Genomic DNA, 21,046 nt, shown 5'->3' with positions numbered 1-21,046 from the left:
TCCCACTATCTAATAATAATTTAGTTTTAACATTTAAAAAATAACGGATGTTTTCACTTTTCAATATAATATTAATTATATTTTTTAATTTATTCTTTCATAAATTATTTAATCATTACAATTAAAAGTAATATATTTATTAAGAGATTAAATTATTTTAATAAAATTATATTAAAAAGTGATATATTTGTTATTGTCTTTAATTTGTGTAAAAAAAATTTAAAATGCAACCATCGTAAAATAAGAAGAGTACTAATAATTGTGAATTTTAGAAAACTATTTTTTTTCTTCCTATTTCTCTTTATATTTAAAATACATCATTGTTGATTTTCTAGCATCAAGGGAGAAAAGTGTTGTTTCCCTAATCAGAATGTTTCCTATATATATTTCATTATTTTATTTTGAAATTTTAATTAACTCCTTAGTTTATTTTAATTTTTATCCATTAAAAAGTATGTCTTAATCGTTTCAAAATGTATGGTTTTCTTTAATAAAAAAAATTGTTTAAATTGATGTATTGGAAATAACATTCAAATATATAAAACAAAAAAAATTGTAAAACATTCTCTTTTTTTAGGAAATTGAAAAATATTATTGCATCTAATTATGTTTTGAAAAAATATTATCCAATACCCACTAAATATAACCATCTTTAACTTATTTAATTCATCTTAATCAATTTATAAAAGATATTCACTCGACATTCATTTAATTCACTAAACACATATTTTATCATATCATATCATTGTCAAATGATCTCAATATAATAGTTAATAATTCAAATATAACAATTAAATATTTACATAAGAAATCACATCACTACAACTCATACATAACTCACAATCATATTTATAGCATACTCACATACCACGAGTAGTTATCAATATTAATTAATATATAATAATTATGCATGTTTGTGGTTTAAACATAACAATTACACAACATTATTTGATACATCTCAAGACATAATCATTATGAGATCGTTTAATTATATGCTAACACCTTGACTATAGTTACTGAGTATTCAAATCAATAGTTTAACTACTTATTAAATATATTTAATTTTCACAACTTTACATAAAATATATATTATATTGTTTGAAATATCCTTAACTATATTTACGATAGATAGCGCTCTCATTTAATATCATATAAATATTTTTGGATTAAAAATATTAAATAAGTTTGTTTTTATTAAAATTTGCTTATATTTTAATATAAAAAAAATAAATAACTTTTACTTATATATAATATTAAAGGGAGTATTAAAAAAAATACTAAAGTAAATATAATAATATTTTATTTTAATGTTCATTGTCCACCAATCATTGTACAAAGTAAAAAATAATCTCTAACGTTGATTTACGTTAAACTTAGTTGCTTGTTTTTATTTTTACATTTTTTCCCTCGTCTTTTAGGTTAAACTAATGTGTTGTCTTCTTCAATTCGTGTGCGGCCCCACGGCCACTCTCTTCAAACCAAGGTGATATTTTTATGGACCACAAGCATTTATGTACATTTTGGAAACACTCATGAAATATGGACCTTTGTTACATGTATTCCTTTAGTACTTCACTTTAGATTATGATGTTTAATTACTATGGTTCTCCAAAGGTGGCAATGGTTTTTTCGAGTTCCAATGGGCGTTGGCTTTTCAATCTTTAACATTGATTTAGCCAATTCCATGATTGAAGTATTCTTTTGTCAGCCTTTAAACTTGGGAAAATGATATACGTTCAATAAATTTGTATAAAAGGTAATTGAATCTAATCGATCAAACTAAATAACCATGTGATATTATTTGATGATCATCGTTATGTACTTCTCTTTAGAAGATTTGGATCGTATGTAAAAGAAAAATAAATATGTTAGTCTAATATCATTAACCTCAATATATAGTTGGTTTTTAAGTTATATATAATACCTAACGTACTTAACTATTAGAGAACCTTTTGAACTAACATCAACTCCAATAAACGTATCACAATATTTGATGCCATTTTTTTTTTTTGAAATAACGCGAAGTGAAAATTATGAAATTTATCTAAATGGAGAGTTTATTTCATGGATTAAAATTGATTTTCAGGATTATGAAGATAAGAACATGATATTTTCATGTTTGTTATGAGTTTTTAAAAATTATTTTTAGGTATTGTCCATTTATGAAAATATCTTTCCACAATATTTTTTTTACTTTTTTAATCTCGTGTGTTGATGGTGTGAGAATGTGATATTTTTATAAAAATATTAAAATTCAAATTTTAATACACTTGTGACTTTCTCTTTTAATCATTATATTATTTAAATTAATTTAATATTAAAAACATTACAAAAAGTGTTAAAATATAACTAAACACATTTCTAATAATACTTAAAAAGAATATTTCTGGAGAATATAATTATTAAGAATGCAATATGATAGCTCAAAACAACCGTCACCTAATAATACTTCTCCTACCCCATTACACAATTACCAACACCATTAACTTATAAGAAAATAATAGAATAAATATACCATAGAAAATTGAATTAAATATACTCTCTAGCTTCTACACTTTTAACATCTTCTTGCAAAAACACCGACCAAGTGTTTGGGATCCTTACAGGTACACACCAGAATTCAACTCAAGTGGAGTAGACTAGAGGATATTTCATTCGAATATTTCTCCCTTTTTGAACTAGTGTTGGATAATTACACATCAAAATTATATTTCAAACAATTCAACATTCTAATATATGTAATTTTATACATTACTTTTGTACGTTGTAAGATATAAAAAATGAATTAAATGAATAGAAGTAATTAAAAATGTGGTTTTAGAAAATCCAATTGAAGAGATGCTGGAGAAAGAGAGTAGTGTGTATGGCTTTTGGTGGGCAATTATTTGTGGGATATAATAGACAGTGTACAATGAATTTTTTACTAAAATAATTTTTTTTTATAAAAAAATTACCAAAAAAACATCTGTACCATTTTATTTACCCAAATAGAACCTTTTACTGTTCACGTTCAGAATTCGGTTCCCGGAAAACCGAATTCTGAGCTATTATTATTATTTTTTTAATTTTTTTTTGCGTTTTTGGACCTGAGAATGGTGTAAAACTGGAATCAGAACGGCCCGTTCTGAATGGAAAACGGGTCGTTCTCCTTGCAGAACGGACCGTTCTGCAAGGAGAACGCCCGTTCTGCAAGGAGACTGCCGTTCTCCATTCAGAACGGGCCGTTCCGGATGCAAAAATACATACATGACGAATGCATCAAAACTGGCCGTTCTGCTTGGACGTTCCAGTTTCAAAAATAACAGATTATTCGTGCAAGCAGAACAGCCCGTTTTACTTGGAGAACGGGCCGTTCCAGTTGCAATATTTACCCACAACCCGAACTACAAACAGAAAAGAAAAAAGAATATAAACACTTCTCAGAATTCGGTTCTCCGGGAACCGAATTCTGAGCTAAAAAAAAAATAAAATTGAAGTTCAGAATTCGGTTCCCCGGGAACCGAATTTTGAACATGAACAGTAAAATGTTCTATTTGGGTAAATAAAGTTGTACATATGCTTTTTTGGTAAAAAAATTTTTAAAAAAAATATTATTTTAGTAAAAAATTCGTGTACAATCGCTTTTGATGACCAATTATGTTATGTGTGTGATATAATAATTCCATCTCGTGTATTAATAATTGATGGGCAAACAGGACTCTATCTGGACCCCTTTTCACCAAACAAGGACGACCCTAACCCACCACCAATGTACTTCCAAACAAATGCCTAACTAGCTATAGCTACTCAATTATAAAATAATTAATCTTCTCTAATTTAAACTATATTTATTTTTAATTTCTTAAATTTAAATTTTATTTTATTACTCTATGTAACTTTAAAAAACTTATTTTAATCTTTATATTTAAATTTTGTTAGAGAAATTATCAAATATCATCGCATAAAATCTATCTACTAGTATTATTATTAGTGAAAATATTATATTAAACCTAATTGATGGTCCATAAATTAATTGTCATAATTTGTCACTTTTAAATATATTATTAATAATTTGAGAGACTAAAATAATAATTTTTTTAAATTATAGAGACTAAAATTAACAATTTTAAATTTGAAGAATAAAAAATAAGTTTATCTTAAATTTTGAGAGACTAAAAATATATTCAAGTTAAATAATAATAAAATCAATGAAACCATTGCTTTATCAAAAATAATAACCTAGGGCGTTGAATTGAAACTTGAAAATTATAACTACAACTTTTTTTCTTTCTTTCATTCTCTCTATCTATCTATCTATCTATCTATTTATTTATATATATATATATATATATATATATATATATATATAAATACATATAACAAATAACCATATCTGAGGTAGGTATAACTAATATTAATGACAAAAGATTTTCCCTAAATATTTAAGATGTGTTTTAATAAAATTAACTTATAATGTCACTGAATGCTTATAAAAATATGAGTGTGTTTAATAAAATATTTTTAGAAAATTATAAGTTTTTTTTTTTACTAATTTATAAGTTATTTTGATTAAAATAAAATTTGTTTAATACAAAAGTTTATACAAAACTATTTTAGGAGATTATAACTTATTTTCATAAGCTAATTAAAATAATAATTTAATTTTTTTTTCTTTTTTCTTTTTTACTCTCATCAATTTACTTGAAGTCTTTTTTTTATCATTTTAAGTTTAGAATCTATTGTTTATCCTATCATTCTTCCACTCTCTTTATAAAAATTATTTAATGTCATTTTGTATTTATCAACTAGTTTGTCAAGTAATTTTACTAAATATTTTTAATTTAATTAATGAACTTATAAGTTTTCAATTTTCAGTTCTTAGCTTAAGGTTTATGAGTTTTCAACCAACCTATAAATTAATTTTACCAGCACGCATTATATAATCTAAGAGTTTAAAAGTTGGAAATTTATAAACTAATTGATTAAATTGAAAATATTTGATAATATTAGTTAATAAATTAGTTGGTTAATGTAATAAATGACATATTTAATTATTTAATAATAAAATAAGAAAATAATATGTAGACAAAATAATTTATTAATTAAAAAATTAATTAAATAATGAGAATGAAAAAGAAAAAAAAAGTTAAGAACTTATAAATTAAACTATATAAATTACTTCAAATATTAACTTATGAAATAAAACAAGTTTTCATACCAATCAAGCTTATTTTAATTTAAATAACTTATAAATATAAAAAAAAATTATAAACTCATTAAATATGTTGTTAAACATATTTTTAATATAATTATATACTCAAAACTGGTGATTTCGAATTAAATTATAATAATTTGGTCAAGTTGATTTATATATGTTAGTCGATAGAAGTAGAATCTCAAACCGAACCATAAAGTAAAGTAAGATAATTAGTGCATCTACTTACCCGTTAAGATGAACGTGAAATACTGGAATCAAGAAGGAACTTTCTCTCTAATACTCGGGAATAGTATATAGTTTTATGTCAATTTTGTTTCATAGTGTCCAAATTGCATTTGGCATTCAAGTATTGGATAATCTACTTAGGGCATTGGAAAAAGCAAACCTAACTCTTAAGAAGTCAACCAACAAATTAAATTAAAATTTGCTAGCTCAAGGTATGTTTAGTCTTGCTTTGAGACTTCCTAATTAACTTAATTGGCTATTGTATTTTTTTAATCAAACATTTGGTCAATTATTGTTCTGTCCGATAAACCTAACTTCACACCACAGCTGCGTTGAAATATCCAATAAAATTTATAATATAAAATTTTTAGTAAACGCCACCTATAGATATGCATGGCATTAATGCTAATTTAAAAAAATATTTAATTCAATAATAAAAAATAAACAGATATTTTAATTTTAATTTTTATGTTAAACTATTGATGTACAAATGTGAATAAAAAGTCTCATATTAAATAAAAAATATGCATAAATTAAATAATATATAAATGAGAAATATCACAAATTTAATATATTAAAAAATTGAATTAGGATTCAATTTTTTTTATTTATTTAGAAAAATAGTTTTGATTTTCATATATTTTATTTTTTAAAATATTCCTTATCATCGTTTAGTAATGACTTACATGTATCTAATCATGTGAGATTGTTATTAATGGTTCGTTTAAACTAATAGTCCAATAATGTACAAAAAAAATTAATAGTCAAATATAGAGGAAACTATAGACGATATAAACGTAAGAGTAAAAGAAGTTTGTGTTATTTAGGTGGATAAAGATAAGAAAAACAAATTTTTACTTATTTGGAGAGTGAAAAAGACAAATAAAAGCAATAAAAATTTAATTAATTAAAATTTTGTTTTATTCATTATTTTTTAAAAAAACAAATATAAAATGAAAAGATATATAACTTTCTTCTCATTTCATGAAATTTAGGAGAAAAGTGTTTTCTAATGAGTCCTATTTCTGTAGAATAACTTTGTTTTTTTATCCAAACAAAGGTAAAAACTTAATATTATATTTTGTTTTTTCAAATGACAGAAGGTGAGAGCATCATGCACTCACTTGCTCCTTTTCTATAGTATCACATGATCAGTATACTTTATGTATTATATAATTATGTTGCAGTCCAAGGTACAAGTCAAAGAAGGTGAATGACAAAAAGTCTACTGTTTTTCTTCCACAGTTGTAAACTTGTAATTGTTTCACTAATCATACAAAATGTAAATACATTCACATTGATAAGACTATAAGAGAAGACTGATGTTATTTGGAAACATATTATTTCAAAAGATTATTTATAATTAAAAAGCTTTTAATTAGTTTAAAAACAAAAGTGAGGTACAGAATGAGTGTGGCAAGATGGGGTCATATTTCACTATCACCTGGTGTCTCAATTGGCAATTCCATGATTGAAATATTCAAAGAGGAAGAATCATGAATGTAAAGATTGCATCTGCAAGGATGCAGATGCTTTACGGATTTGGGTACAAATAGGGTAGCGAAGAAAACGAAGTATAAACAAAGTGTTGCTACGGCTATCATTAGGATCACCACATCCGAGGTATTGTCCGCTATAACTCGTTAGACCGTCACGGTTTTGTCTTTTAAAAGGCGCTTCGGTGGGTTAAGGAGGAAGGGTGTTTATAAACTACTCTTAATCTCGACTCCTAAGCGATGTGAGACTTTTAGACATATACCGGAACAAGCCTCTCAATGCTAAGGAGCAAGAGTGGCCTGAACCCTCTTTCTGGCGGCAATCTCCGACAAGAACACAAACCATTGATGACATGTGAGTACTCACAATTCGATACCACTAGGATTTGATAGCCAAGTCTGGGGATTCTTAGATGGCCTTAGTATATAATTTGGCTCCTGCTTCCTCAATCCACTAATCAATGACTTTATCTGTCTTATCTTGATACCAAATTTTTATCCAATTCTTTTCAACCTACAACTCCAAAAACTGTTACTGTTAGTAATATTTAAAAAATTATTACTTAATTATGTATAAATATTATTAATTTATTTTTTGATATATTATCAAATATTATATATAATTTATATTAGTACAAAATTTTAATAATATTTTTATGTAATTAAACAATAATATTTTTTAAATGTTATCAAAGTGATGTTTTTGTAATATTTTAATGATGTTACTAATTTTTTGTTAATTTTATAAAATAACAATTAGTTTTAATATAAATGTTGTTATCAATTATTATACTTTGTCTCCTAAACTCTTACAAGTTTTTTAAGAGAAGATTGAAAATATTCTTAATTAGTTACTACTAATTATATATCAAATGTTGAAGTTTATTTATTTATCTTAAGTATAACTACATGATTATATATACTTTTTTATGAGTCATTAATTTATTCGATATGAGATTTTAATTATGAAAAATAATTAGAGATGTGAAAACTATACTCTTTATGTAATATTTTTTTTACTCGGTGTGAGATTTTAATTTTTTAAATAATTAAAAAGAATAATATTGAGATTAATAAATGTTACTTATAGCTATAAAAATATTTTTTTTAAAAAATGTTGCAAAATAATCTATGTAACTTTTTTTTATTCAATGTAAGATTTTAATTTTAAAAATAATTTAAAAAAATGTTACTCTATCTATAATAATATTTTTTATAAAAAAATATTATAAAATAACTTATTTATTTAACATATAGTAACATTTTAACAAATATAAATCTCTAAAGAATCAAAATATAGTAGTGAATTAGTGGTCGAGTTGAATCTTACTAACCTCTACAATAAAATGCTTAGTACATAAGTAAGTTCATCTCAAATATGCTAATAAAAGTTTAATTTTTGGTTGTATGGAAAAAAAAACTTTATTGGAACACTTGGCTTTGAAAGAAAATAATCTGTCCTAATGGTTGAAGGATAATGTTGATGATATATATATAATGCGACAAAGTTTAGTATATGATATTCATTCTCTGGGAATGTGACAAGCAATCTATATAAAATAAGTGTAGGTAAGAGTATAAGCGGGTCAAGTTGAATTGAGTTTAAATGAATCTGTTATTCGATCCAATTAAAATCTAATGTGTTATGTTGGGTTTGTGCAAATTTTTTAAATCAAACTCAACCCAATCACAAATATGTTGGATTAGGTTAATCAAATCAACATAATTAAATTTATTTATTTTTTGTGAAAATTTAAATATTTTAAAATATATGTAAATCATTTGATATATTACTGCAAATATAATATTATCGATTATAAAATAAATAATAATACAAATAAAAATTTTAATACAAATTTATTAATTTATTACATTATTATTAATTTAAAAAAATCATTTATTAGTATAAAATTAAAATTAAAATAAATATATTATATTATTATAATGTTATCAATTTAAAACACAAATCTCGTTATTAAGTAATGAAAGTAAGTATTGTCGTAAATAAATAATCATTCAAATATTATTATTATTATATATAATCAAATCTAAGTTGGATAATAGGTTAAGAATATAAAATCCGTTATCCAACTCAAATAATATCAAATTTTGATCAGATTAAATTGAAACTAATATAAATAATAATAAAAAATTGATAAAACTCATTAGGTGAATTTGGATCAAATGAAATTCGCAGATTAATTGTAATCACTTACTTCCCTGCCCCTAATAGATGAAAAGGCCAAAACACCCATAGTTTCAAAGGTACAAAATAATGCAAATTAGCGTGAAAGAAAAATTCTAGAAGTGATGTATTCATGGTTTACTTTTGTTTTTTCTTCATTTATTATATTCATTTTCTTGTCTATTAAATAATCCAGGTTAATGTCCTCGTGGGATCCATGGTCCATGATCTATACTCAGGCTCGGATGTATATTCATAACCTCACTAAATTTTTTCTCTCACTATATATATAATATAGATTATATTATATTACATTTTAATTATTTTTAATATATTTAATATATTAGTATTTTATTCACACTTTTTTATTCTAAGTAATTATTCTCATCGATAAAAATTGTCTTTAATTTTTTTATTAATATAATATGTTATAACTTTTAGATTAAAAAAATATATTTCTTGTACAGTGATGTTATAATTTAATTTATTAAAATATCCTGTTTTTCAATTCTTTTAATCTTATATGATAGTTCAATATGTGTTGACAGAGGATAATTTACTTTCAAAATAATAGATATTATCCCATAAAAAACATATATATATATATATATATTTTGTCTGGAAGGTGCATAAATATGGGAGTATCGCAAGAAAGAATTCACCACCTTCCTTCTCTTGATCGTCTTTCTGGATCTTACTAACTCACACAAACATGGTGTTGGAGTTGCTTTCTCCACCCTGCGAGCTTCCCGTTGTGGACCTCTCAGGCGAAAGGGCAGAGGTGGCAAAGGTCATTGTGAAAGCGTGCGAAGAGTTCGGTTTCTTCAAAGTGATAAACCATGGTGTGAGACATGCAGTCGTAGCTGAAGCTGAAGAAGAAGGCTTTACTTTCTTTAAGAAACCCATGGCACAGAAGAACCTTGCTGCACCTGCTTATGGCTGCAAGAACATTGGCTTCAATGGGGACATGGGAGAGGTCGAGTACCTTCTATTCGCTGCCAACACTCACTCCATTGCCAACATATCCAAAACTACATCAACCTTCAGGTATATATATATCTTCTACTGCATGCTTCCTTTCTCAATTATTTCTCCTATCTACATTTTTTATTTATTATGCATCATTTTTTATTCGGAATTACTATATAACGCCTTCTATATATCTTCATGCTCACACAACTCCTTCAATCTCTTTGTTTTTAAGACGTCTTTCATCATCATTTCAGTTCAACTTAATTAGGTTAAAAAACAAGTTACAGTAACAGATATTTGATCACAAACGTTTCCTTTTTTTTTCTTTTTTCACATTGGAATGCTTGATTTTTTATTGAATATAATTTTAAACTGATATTCAAAACATATATAATAATTAAGACTTGGGGATTGAATTCTACTTCCTCCATATTTTATGACAACATATTTTATATCTTGTCATGTGGAATTGTGTTGTAATTTAACTAAATTTTAACATTACATAATTTAATTTTTTTATTTTTAAAAGGCAGATATAATACTTTTTAGATATTATTTTAACTTTGGTTCCTATGTCGATTTTAGTGTCCAAATCTAATTTTTTTATTTATTTATAAAACATATAAAACCTTGTGTTTTTTAACATGTTACTTTGACTTTCATTGTTAAGTGGATTCTAACGATTAGACATGATTTTAGATAAACTTTTTAATAAGAAAAACATATAATTTTCTTGTTAAATGATCATATGAAAAGTAGTATATTTATATGTTTTATAATCTTGATATTTTTTTTATAATGTTTTAATAAGCATTATAATAAATAATTTTATACACTTCCTGCAAGCTACAACACACTTATGGTGACTGAATAAGTACAATGTTTCGTTTTGGATCTACCTTACACTGCATAGCAAAGAACGGAGAGAGAATAAATGCTTCAAAGTTTCAACGTTTTCCCTTTGTACCACTTACACAACAAAGCCATTATTCATTCTTTAAACAGGGTGATATATAGTGCAACTGATTATTGTACAAGTCGAGCTTCTTGCTCTATTTGTTTTTCCATAATTCAAAAATTGTTATGAATATCAATTAATACTGTTAAAAGTTTGTTTACTAGTCATACCACTTAGAGCGTATTTATTTTACTGTTTAACTAAATTTTTTCACTTTTCAAAACAAAAACGTAGAATTAAGAGGATAAAACGTAAAAGTAAACACACTTATATATACGTATGTTTCTTTTGTTTGAGAATAGTAAAAAAGAACATTAGAACGTTAGAAATACGATGCACTTACTTTTTAATCGATAACTACATGTAAGTCTTGGAGTATTCTAAGGATCGTTCTCGTTGATAAAATAATATTTAACAATGGAAGTCATTTTTCATAAATATAAAGTACTGATTTTATGGGTTCAGTTTCACAATTATCTTATGCAACTCAATTTTTAAATGCCTTTCTAACTTTGCGCCAACTAACATATACTTATTAAAAGTTGCAACCTCAACATTTTCGTTTGTTTGGAAGTTGTGAAAAGTGTAATAGCGAGTATTTTAATGAATATTTGTAAAACTAATTGGAATGAAAATATGAAATTGATATTTGTTAAAATAAATTATGTAGTAAAATGATATTTAGATGGTAAATAGATTTAATTTCAGTTATATTATAAACGTTAGACAAAATATTTTGTAAGTAGAATTATATTAATGTATTTGAAGTAATTTTAGAATGAAAATAAAGAATTAAGGTTGCACATGGGACTACTGTGGTGGGGCGGCATGTCAGCGACACTTGACCTTTTCACTTCAAAGAAATGGTCTTGTCAACAGTCAACACTCAACACTCATCACTCAAGAATGCTGCAATCAATTAATTCTGTTTATAAATAAAAGAAAACCATATAAGAATCACAAATGTTTTCGTTAGACACAACAGAAAATACAAATTATAATTCTTCCCATAACAAGTAATTATATTTTAATTTTCATATATTTCTATGGCATAAATTTATAGATTGTTATTCTCAAATTCTTAAAATTAAAATTATTTCATGAAATATATGTTTATAAAATTAATTTTGATTATTATCCAACGTACTATGTCAGGAAGAATAAGAATAATCGTGTGTTTCAATAAGAAATTTAAAAAAATTTCAAATTTTCAAATTTTAAAATATTTTAGTTTTATTTTTATTATTATTATTTTTAAATATTTTGTATTGATAAGTTAATTTAAATTTTAAAAATTTTAAATTCTTAATTTAGATATAATAATTTAATTTTTTTCATGAAAAATTGATTATATATATATTTTTTGAAATTTAAGGTTAAATATTAGTAAATTTTTAAATATCAAATATTTAAAAAATAATATTAGATATATTTATATTTTAAAAATAATTTTAAATATTTAATAACTAAAAAAATTATTAATATTTTTTATGTCAATTTAAAAAAAAAAAAAGATCAGAGGGTAGGAGAGGAAAAAAAAAACAAAAGGTAAAAAGGACAAATACTAAGAGAAAAGAATGGAGAGATAAGAGAAAGAAAAGAAATAAAATTAAAAAGAGAAAAAAGAAACAAATTAGAGAGGATAAAAAGGACAAAGAGTAGAGAAGGAGAAAGGGGAGAGAGAAAAAATAGAATATAAGATGGAACAGTGAAGGGAAAAAAAGAACAAAAGATAAGCTATACAAGATCGATAAAAGATTTATAGGTAAATTAAGAAAAAGAAAAATGCAGAATTTAAAATTTTATTATTTTTAAAGATTTTATAAATATTTAAATTTTAAATTCTTTGTAAATTTTTTAACCAAATAAAATATTTTACAGTAAGATATTTAAAAAATAAATTACTTAATTTAAAGGTAAAGCAGTAAAGCATGTTTGAATTTGAATAGCAAAATGGTTTGGATAAAGATTTGAAGCAAGAGATATGCCATGTGTCTGAATTGTGAGACATATATCATCAAGAACGTCCAATCAAATCCAACCTAGCTAGAAGCTGAAATAGTGAAATGAAACAATACAATTTCCCAAAATGTAAAAAAAAAGAAGGTCTAGTATGTAATTTCCATAATAAAATACTAAGCTAGAAGTGTCTGGTGAGTGAGTAAATCAGGCCCAGATAGCAGCGCATGAGTTGAGTTCAAAATCAAAACCCATCCTACTAAGCCACAGCTACCTTACCTCTATAGCTAATGATGGAGCATTTATAGGCTCATCTGTCATATCTACATGTCAAGTTTTGTGAATTTTATATTCAAGATATCCAATTTTTATAATGAAATATATGTTAGAAATATCACGTTAACCTAACCGGCAATATCATTAAAATAAAATGTTAGTAAGGCATAATGTTTACCATTTGTTTAGATGAGTTGTAAGAAAAACATCACATGAATCAACATGACACAAAGAAGTTATAGATGAATATAGTAATATTGAAAGTGATCGATTATGATACTTGAAAAAAAAAAAAAGTTATAGATGCATATAGTAAATAGGTAGTTAAAAAGAATTGTTGGCATATGGGAGGATTGATGTTTGATTTGAAAAAAGTAGTGTTGTAATTGCATTGCAATGGACATGGCAGGTGTAGGTTGAGTGCATACATAGAGGCAGTGAGGGAGGTGGCATGTAAGATATTGGAGCTAATGGCAGAGGGCCTGGGGGTCCCTGATAAAATGTTTTTCAGTAGGTTCATAAGGGATGTTGAAAGTGACTCAGTAATGAGGCTCAATCACTACCCACCAGACAAGTCACAATATAGCAAGGTTGGCTTTGGGGAGCATTCTGACCCTCAGATCTTAACCATTCTCAGATCCAACGACGTGGGTGGCCTCCAAATCTCCCTTCAACATGGACTCTGGATCCCGGTCACACCTGATCCCTCAGCTTTCTATGTCAACGTGGGTGATCTACTACAGGTACCCGTAGCATATTCTAATGTTTATGTATTGTATCAGCATCACTATTATAAGCTCTTTTTTTATTATTATAATTTTTTAGCCCCATAATCACATACCCTTCACTTGATTCGTTTTCCCAAGGGGGGCCTGCTCTCTATGCTCTGCCATAATAATCTTATAGAAAACCCACTTGCTAGCAACTGAAATGACATGGGATTTGATGTTTTTATTTTCACTACTGAATTTTAGTCAATCAATCAAATCAATTGAATGTACTAGTTTTGAAATGATTTTTAAAACGTAATAATTGTAGCTTTTATAAAAGCATGCGTGATGACAAGTTAGCGTTCAAGTCTGGTACAAGAGTTGGAACAAAAAAGGTTTTTATACTATATAGTGTTGTTGTTGTATTAAGGTTATGACAAATGGGAGATTTGTGAGCGTTCGGCACAGGGCTATGACAGAGTCACACTACAAGTGTAGAATGTCGGTGGCATATTTTGGGGCTCCACCTCTGCATGCAAGGATTGTTGCTCCCTCAGTTATGGTTACACCCCAGAGGCCCTCTCTTTTCCGACCATTCACTTGGGCCGAGTACAAGAAAGCCACATACTCTCTCAGGCTTGGAGACACACGCATTGACCTTTTCAGAAACCCTAAACTCTAGTTTGTCTTGTCATGCTACCTTTTGCCATGTTTTCCTATGCTTGTCTAATTGTGTCAACACTTTTTGCATGGGTTGTGGTAGAAGTCGACTCGACAACGGTTACAAAAGCTACTATGTTTCTAATTGCTATTTTCATTTTGTTTCTTAATTTATAATTTATAATGTTTAATATGGTGGAGTGGCATAAACATTTTCTTAACATCTTCTTTCATCACTCTTTTTTATAAGATAAAATGTGTCTTTTCTTATTGTGTCAATACAACACGGATCATTAGTTAATATGTTCGAAAGGTTTTTGTTTTGATATTTTAATCCTATCTTAAGTTTGAACAATAATGACATGAAAGTATTTTTTAATGAAACTTTGTTATGGAGACAAATCAAAATTTTGTAAAGACTAAAATCAAACATTGAACTTCATAAGGTCTTAAATCATCCTTAAAAAGAATTAGGGACAAGAAACCACTTGTCACAGAGAGAACACAGTGAAGCAACATAGCACATATGTGCAAATAGAACACTCGAAACATAAATATACGTGGAGTTACCCCGCATAAAATAAATGATGCAACAGAACTGTGATACAGTTAGCCATTATCACCAAATAACAGGAATATTGAACGGATTAAATTCTGAAAAGTGGTATCAATCATTTATTATTGTAATAAATCAGTTCACCTAGACTTAACACTCCAACAGTTCATATAATGACTCTTGACATTAAACAAGAAACTTAGATCTCGCAGCAAAACGGGCACACTTCTTTCTACCAGTTTTGCTTAGCATGCAGACACAGTTCTGAAGAAGTTCAAAATCCTCCTCCCAAAACAACAAGGATGCCTTTTCTGGATTCTCTAGAAGCATCTTTGAAGTCAAGAAACCAGCAATGGTCCAAGTCTGCATCAACCGCGATTGCTTCCCAATGAACCTTCCATTTCGGGTATCGTAATATTCAGGCCATCTATCCATAGATAGCCTTTTCTCTGCTGAATCAACTGCTTTTTGTGCCAAATCAGGCCTTCCCATCTTCATGCAGGCTAGTGTGAACTGAAGTTAAAGATACCATACTAATTAGAAATATAACAAAAGTTTAATATTCATAAACCATCAATGAAAAAAAAATTGTAATGTCAGCTAATTCGAAATTGTCCTAAATATTACTTTTTAAAGTAATTATCACAAAAGTTAACAATTTTATCATATATATTAATCCAAGAGTGAATGACTTTGCAAAAAATGCATTTTAATTAAGTTCATATAATGATAAAAAGAAAATTGTAATGTAGGCTTTCAATTGGTTTACCATTCTAAAAAAGAAATATAAAAGAAAGACACTTGATTTTACTGAAAAATTATAATGAATAATCACAAAGATAATATAATCCAAACAAATATAAAAAACTCACCTGCCAGAGAAGGGTCGGCCAAGATCCCCCATTATGATATGACCAAGGGCTGCAATCAGTTTAACAGAAATTATCGTTGTAACTTCCAATAGGAGGCAAGGGAGAGATAAGATAACAAACAAATACTCAGAAAAGAGTAGTGCAACAGCCAAATCCTTCATGATACCAGAAAGCACAACTATCTGTGGCGGGATATTGAATCATTGACTGTTTATTTCAACGGTGAACATGACACAATTGTGAACTTTTGTATCAAGAAGGTTCTGGTCGTAGCATTACTCTGCGAAAATCACAATCAGGTGAAAAAGAACAAGTAACTTAAAAGAGCCTTACGTGTTCTTGGGGTCACAGCCAGTGATTATACGCCATTCTTCACCCTCAAGCGCTGGATAACAAATCTTGAGAGGCATTTGAGCAATGATATCGTCCCATTTGGCCTCAATTAAATTCAAAATGCCCTGGTTCTGTTTTGTTGTTCCTAAAGAAGAAACAATAGCCCAAAGGTTTCCAAGAGTGAAAAACCTGAAGTCCATATGAGCAGGTTGCAAATTGCCAATGAAGTATCCACCTTCATCAGAGATCCAGTCTACCAGCCATGAAGGAATTTGCTCTGGATAGATGTTAAACTTGTTGACAGCATCAGTAGAGTACTCTTCCGTCTTATACCGATAAATTTCATTAATCTTCTTCATATCAACCCAATAATACTCTCTCATGTGAAAGGAGAGTGCACTCAAGCGATTACTAACAGCAGCCACCAGGTTCTTAGTTGCATCATTAACTATCAGCATCTCACGAGAGCAGCGTAAAGCTGAGTAAAATAATGCCTGCAAATGAGCAATTCAAGCCCACCAAAGGAGAACTGTACATAAGTAAAGAGGCATATATTCAGACACCCAGGAAGCAGTAGCAAAAGTTCAAAAATGGTGAATCAGTTTTAATTTTTAATATGAAAAATTCTGTCAGTCGTTGTCCAACAGTGAGTAAAAGAAAATTTTAAAATTCTCAAACATTTTGTTCTATGGCAAAGAATAAAGTTTTCTTGAATCACACTGCCTCACTTTTTCTTGCTCAAATAATCTAACTTAAAGAATGCAGTGCTCCGAATACAGAGCAGGAAAGCATATTATCCATGGAAAAATCCCCTCATTCAGTATCATGCATTTGGAAGAGCAAATTAACTGATACTTCCTACTTCCTTGTATAAAAAGTGATAACTAGAAATCAGCTTACCTGGATCTCAAGAGGGTGACCATGAATACCCATCCTTCTATCAATCATGCAGGAGCCATCAGTGACTAATAGAGAAGGAAACATGTCAAATCCGTCAGTCAGGCACAACTTAAGGATCAGTCTTATGCCTGTTTGGACATCCACTCTATCTTGCAAATCATAGTCACCAGTTAATTTCCCATAAGCTCTCAATAATATAATCCACCATAATCCTGTTAACAAAGTATTTAGCATAAACTTTAAAATTTTGGCCTAAATCTGGATTGTAAAATTAAGAAGTTATGCAAAGAAATATTTTGAAAAGGAAAAAATATAGTAAGACTATATCAGAAAAATTATTGATGACAAAGTAGGTAACATTTAAAGTAATAGAAAAATGTCTTGGATTCCACGGCAATAAATAACTTACCTGAATCAACAGGTGCAACACGACCAATAGCTGATTCACCAAAATCAGGATCCAAAACTTCCTCAAATGCTTCATTGCTTCCGTCAAGAGGCACAGCTCTAACCTTGAAGCTTGCTGGCATCAACCCTTGCCCTGGGCTGTAGCAGTCAACAGTCTTCTCCCAACTCTGGCAAACATAAACTTAGAATTAAAATATTAAATGAGCAACAAGTACTCCAAAAACCATTAATTAAAGTCGCATAACAGCTTCATCAATATTGTTTGTTGACAACACCTTAAAAAATATTCCTTCCCTCCCACTCATTGGTTACTTGTTTTTGTAGTAGATAAAATTAGCAAAACTTAGCTAGTGAGCCATTTACCGGGATTCTAGTTTAATTTGGGAAAATATGATATAAAATCCGTGAATAAGAAGCATTTTTAGAACATGTTTGGCTTTAAGTTGAGAATCTCCAGACCATGATTTGAGCAAAAGCTACAAGAGACAAGCTTTTGCCCAAACCATGGTTCAGGGCTTTTCTAATAGGAATCCAAACACACTTGGACATACATTTCTTCAGCGATGTCTAACATAGGAGAATTCAAAATAAGAAAAGCAACAAATATAACCAAACACGTGATGTCTTATCTTTCTATCATTCACATAGAAGAAACAATCTGTCTCTAAAATTCATTAAACTATACAATTATTGGGTAGGCAAGCAAATCAGTAATTAATTGTGAAGCATTAACTCCAACTATATTAGCAGTCCTGACAGAAGCAACTCTCTAACAATGAGCATTGCTAGATCAAAATTTTACACGTACTAGAGACTGTAGAATAACAGCTAATAAATTTATGCAGTAAAAATCTAATTGAGCTGTTGAGGTCATAACATACCTGTAATTGCAACGTGTGAAGTAGAAAATTCTTGACAATTTCCCCTTCACCATTGAGCAAAAAGGCAAGTGCTGATGGAACGAAATCACGGATAAAAACTTGATCATAGTTCAGCGGTTGTTTGTCAGCAGTATCATTAGCTGCAACAGTGCCAACCGGATTCCCACAGTAAGTGACAACAGCATCCTCAAGCAATTTCCAAGCTTCCTTTTCAATCTCAGACACCTCCCTCTGAACCTTATTCTCACTCAAATCCTTCAAATTATCTATATTTACACTTGACTCATTTTCAGAGACCTCCTCGAAGTCCAAGTTACTTTGGTCAGTCTCAATTCTATCAATTACCAACGGCTTCGCATTCAAGCCATTTTGAATGTAAATCTTCTCAAAGCTTGTATCGCGAGCATGTGAATCAACCGATGTAGAATGGTTCCTAATATCCGACGCTACATGCGGTACCAAGGACACAACTCTAGGCCTAAAACTACCAATATTGACACAAAAACTAGTGCTAAAATTCCTATAAAGACCCCAATTCGAACCGGAAACACTAAAATCTCTCCGATTTGAATTGATCTCATGTTTATACCCTAAAATCTGAGTATTACAGGTATTGTATTTATGCTGATGGGTTGAGATGTGATGACCTGATCTGGACAACATACCCATGATTATTGAATCACTGACTTTGGTTGGAGAAAACCCAAAAAGCAATGGACTTTTATAGCTACTTAGGATTCTACAACAAGGCTTCATGGTAGAGATTCCAATACAGCTACCACTAGTCATTTGTATGATCAAATAACCACAGCCCAGAATATGAAACTGCTCTGGACTAATAAAACTCAAGACTTTATTTATTTACTACACTTCTATGTATATGGGGGGGAATATAAAAAAGAATGATTATAAATCTAGAAATGGAAATTTCTGAGTTGATTAGTAAGAGAATGGTAATGGAAATTTACAGTGATTTCTAGGTTTACTTACAGTTTATGATGGCGAAGTTGTTGAGATCGAATGGTTTGAATGAGAGAGCGAACAGTATTTGAGATTTGAGGAAATGAAGAATGAAGCTCAAAACGCCATTTTATAAGCTCTGAGAAAGGAAAGTTCGTAGGAGGGAGGAATAGTTTCCGAAATTGATGACAAGTGTAAATACATTATTGTCCTCCGCACGTGTTGGATGTTTGTTTATTTGGTTACAGATTGATTTTACAATAATAGCCTTCGTAGGTTCAATGAACAAGTCCCAACCCAACAACGGATAGCAGTTATTAAGAAGATATAGCAAAAACATGACAGGATTTGTCGGTTTCCTTTGGTGATTGACATGTTCTAACTTAACTAGTCTTACATCTAATGTAATTAAACTAGATGAACTATTAAAGTAAGATTTTAAAATTATGTATGATTCTATTTCATTGAGAACTGAGAAGGGTGCAGCGTGTTGGAGGCTTACACTGTTTGAAACACAAAAAAATGAGAAATTAAAATAATTTTATATAAATGATTAATTTAAAAAAAAAAATAGATGCATTGTTTCTGTCTTCAAAGTGATACCTTATTTTGGCTTTTCAAAAAAAAAATTTAACTTTATTTGCTTACTTTTCTTTGGTGCTTTCTATTATACTGCCTTGAGGCGTATTTATTTTGGTAAGGTGATCCTTTCCTCATCCTTATCTATGTATTTTGATTTTTAAGGATTATTTTTCAAAAAACCACTTTAAGAAGGGCAAGTAAGTGAAATTCGGAATCCTTGGACATTAGGGAAAGGGGTAAATTGGGTATTGGAAAAAAGTGATGACGTGGTGAGGATAGGCATGTTCGAAAGAATGGAGGGCAAAAGCGTAAAAGCAGGTACACAAGAACTGTAGATATTTGAATGGATCAGAAAACAAGTTGTGGGCCCACCACCCTACAATTCATTAGAAAAGCGCCCATTTTAATTTTCTTTTTCTTTTTTTAGCCCAAAAAGCACATGTTGTAACTGCCACTTTCTAAGGTGCACGCCGCGTAAACTACACGTGTTCACTTCTTATTGGCCACCTTTCACGTTTCTGTTCCAAAGGCTAAAATTTCTTGTATGTCTGAGAGCAACTCTAATGGGAGTTGTTTGTCCCATGAAGCAACTCAAGTCCCGATTTTTTATCATTGGAAGACTCTGACATGGCAACATGAGTTGCTTGAAGAAGAGAGAGTTGCTTCTTCAAGCAACCGTTCTTTACCAGATTTTAAACAAATCTTATTGAACATATTTGGAAACGTTCTAGAAATAATAATGAAAATTAATTTCGTATAATGTCTATGCATTTATTATTATTTTATTTTCAATATCTACTTATTCTGTATTTTTTTTTCGTAATTTATTTTTTTTCATTGTAGTGCAATTACCCTTTTTAATAAAAATTTAAAATTAGTTCATAAATGATTAGAAAAAAATTCTAAAAGTTGAATT

The 21,046-nt window shown here is 28.5% G+C and overlaps 2 protein-coding genes across 3 annotated transcripts; one reads left to right on the top strand and one right to left on the bottom strand.

Moving 5' to 3' along the window:
- The first annotated feature begins 9,502 nt into the window (after positions 1-9,502).
- Positions 9,503-14,892, top strand: LOC109811041 (gibberellin 2-beta-dioxygenase 2). Its single transcript, XM_020374675.3, has 3 exons — positions 9,503-10,150; positions 13,678-14,011; positions 14,409-14,892. Exons 1-3 carry the CDS (start codon positions 9,816-9,818, stop codon positions 14,658-14,660), a joined length of 921 nt encoding a protein of 306 aa, XP_020230264.1. The 5' UTR covers positions 9,503-9,815; the 3' UTR covers positions 14,661-14,892.
- Positions 14,893-15,285: 393 nt separating this feature from the next.
- Positions 15,286-19,669, bottom strand: LOC109810990 (alkaline/neutral invertase A, mitochondrial). 2 transcript variants are annotated; one of them, XM_020374607.3, is made up of 6 exons: positions 18,589-19,667; positions 17,709-17,874; positions 17,300-17,511; positions 16,400-16,893; positions 16,067-16,115; positions 15,286-15,707 (listed from the first exon to the last, which is right to left on the bottom strand). In XM_020374607.3, the coding sequence occupies exons 1-6, from the start codon at positions 19,375-19,377 to the stop codon at positions 15,381-15,383; spliced, it is 2,037 nt and encodes a 678-aa protein (XP_020230196.1). In that variant the 5' UTR covers positions 19,378-19,667; the 3' UTR covers positions 15,286-15,380. The 2 variants fall into 2 exon arrangements, with proteins under 2 accessions (XP_020230196.1, XP_020230197.1); XM_020374608.3 differs by lacking the exon at positions 16,067-16,115 and having other exon boundaries at positions 15,564-15,707; positions 18,589-19,669.
- Between the last annotated feature and the right edge of the window lie 1,377 nt (positions 19,670-21,046).

Source organism: Cajanus cajan, chromosome 5 (genome assembly GCF_000230855.2).
Source record: "Cajanus cajan strain Asha chromosome 5, NIPB_CcT2T_4, whole genome shotgun sequence".
In the NCBI taxonomy this organism is placed as follows: Eukaryota; Viridiplantae; Streptophyta; class Magnoliopsida; order Fabales; family Fabaceae; genus Cajanus; species Cajanus cajan.
The sequence above is the reverse complement of the archived record's forward strand: the minus strand, read 5'-3'. Positions and strand labels throughout refer to the sequence as shown.

Bases quoted from the DNA above. Each gene is read 5' to 3' on its own strand.
- LOC109811041 (XM_020374675.3), top strand. From the start codon at position 9,816: ATGGTGTTGGAGTTGCTTTCTCCACCCTGCGAGCTTCCCGTTGTGGAC. The intron at 10,151-13,677 runs GTATATATATAT...TGGACATGGCAG, and splicing joins AAAACTACATCAACCTTCAG to GTGTAGGTTGAGTGCATACA. The intron at 14,012-14,408 runs GTACCCGTAGCA...TGTTGTATTAAG, and splicing joins ACGTGGGTGATCTACTACAG to GTTATGACAAATGGGAGATT.
- LOC109810990 (XM_020374607.3), bottom strand. From the start codon at position 19,377: ATGACTAGTGGTAGCTGTATTGGAATCTCTACCATGAAGCCTTGTTGT. The intron at 16,894-17,299 runs GTAAGCTGATTT...GCTCATTTGCAG, and splicing joins GTCACCCTCTTGAGATCCAG to GCATTATTTTACTCAGCTTT. The intron at 16,116-16,399 runs GTAAGGCTCTTT...AACTGATTGCAG, and splicing joins GGCTGTGACCCCAAGAACAC to CCCTTGGTCATATCATAATG.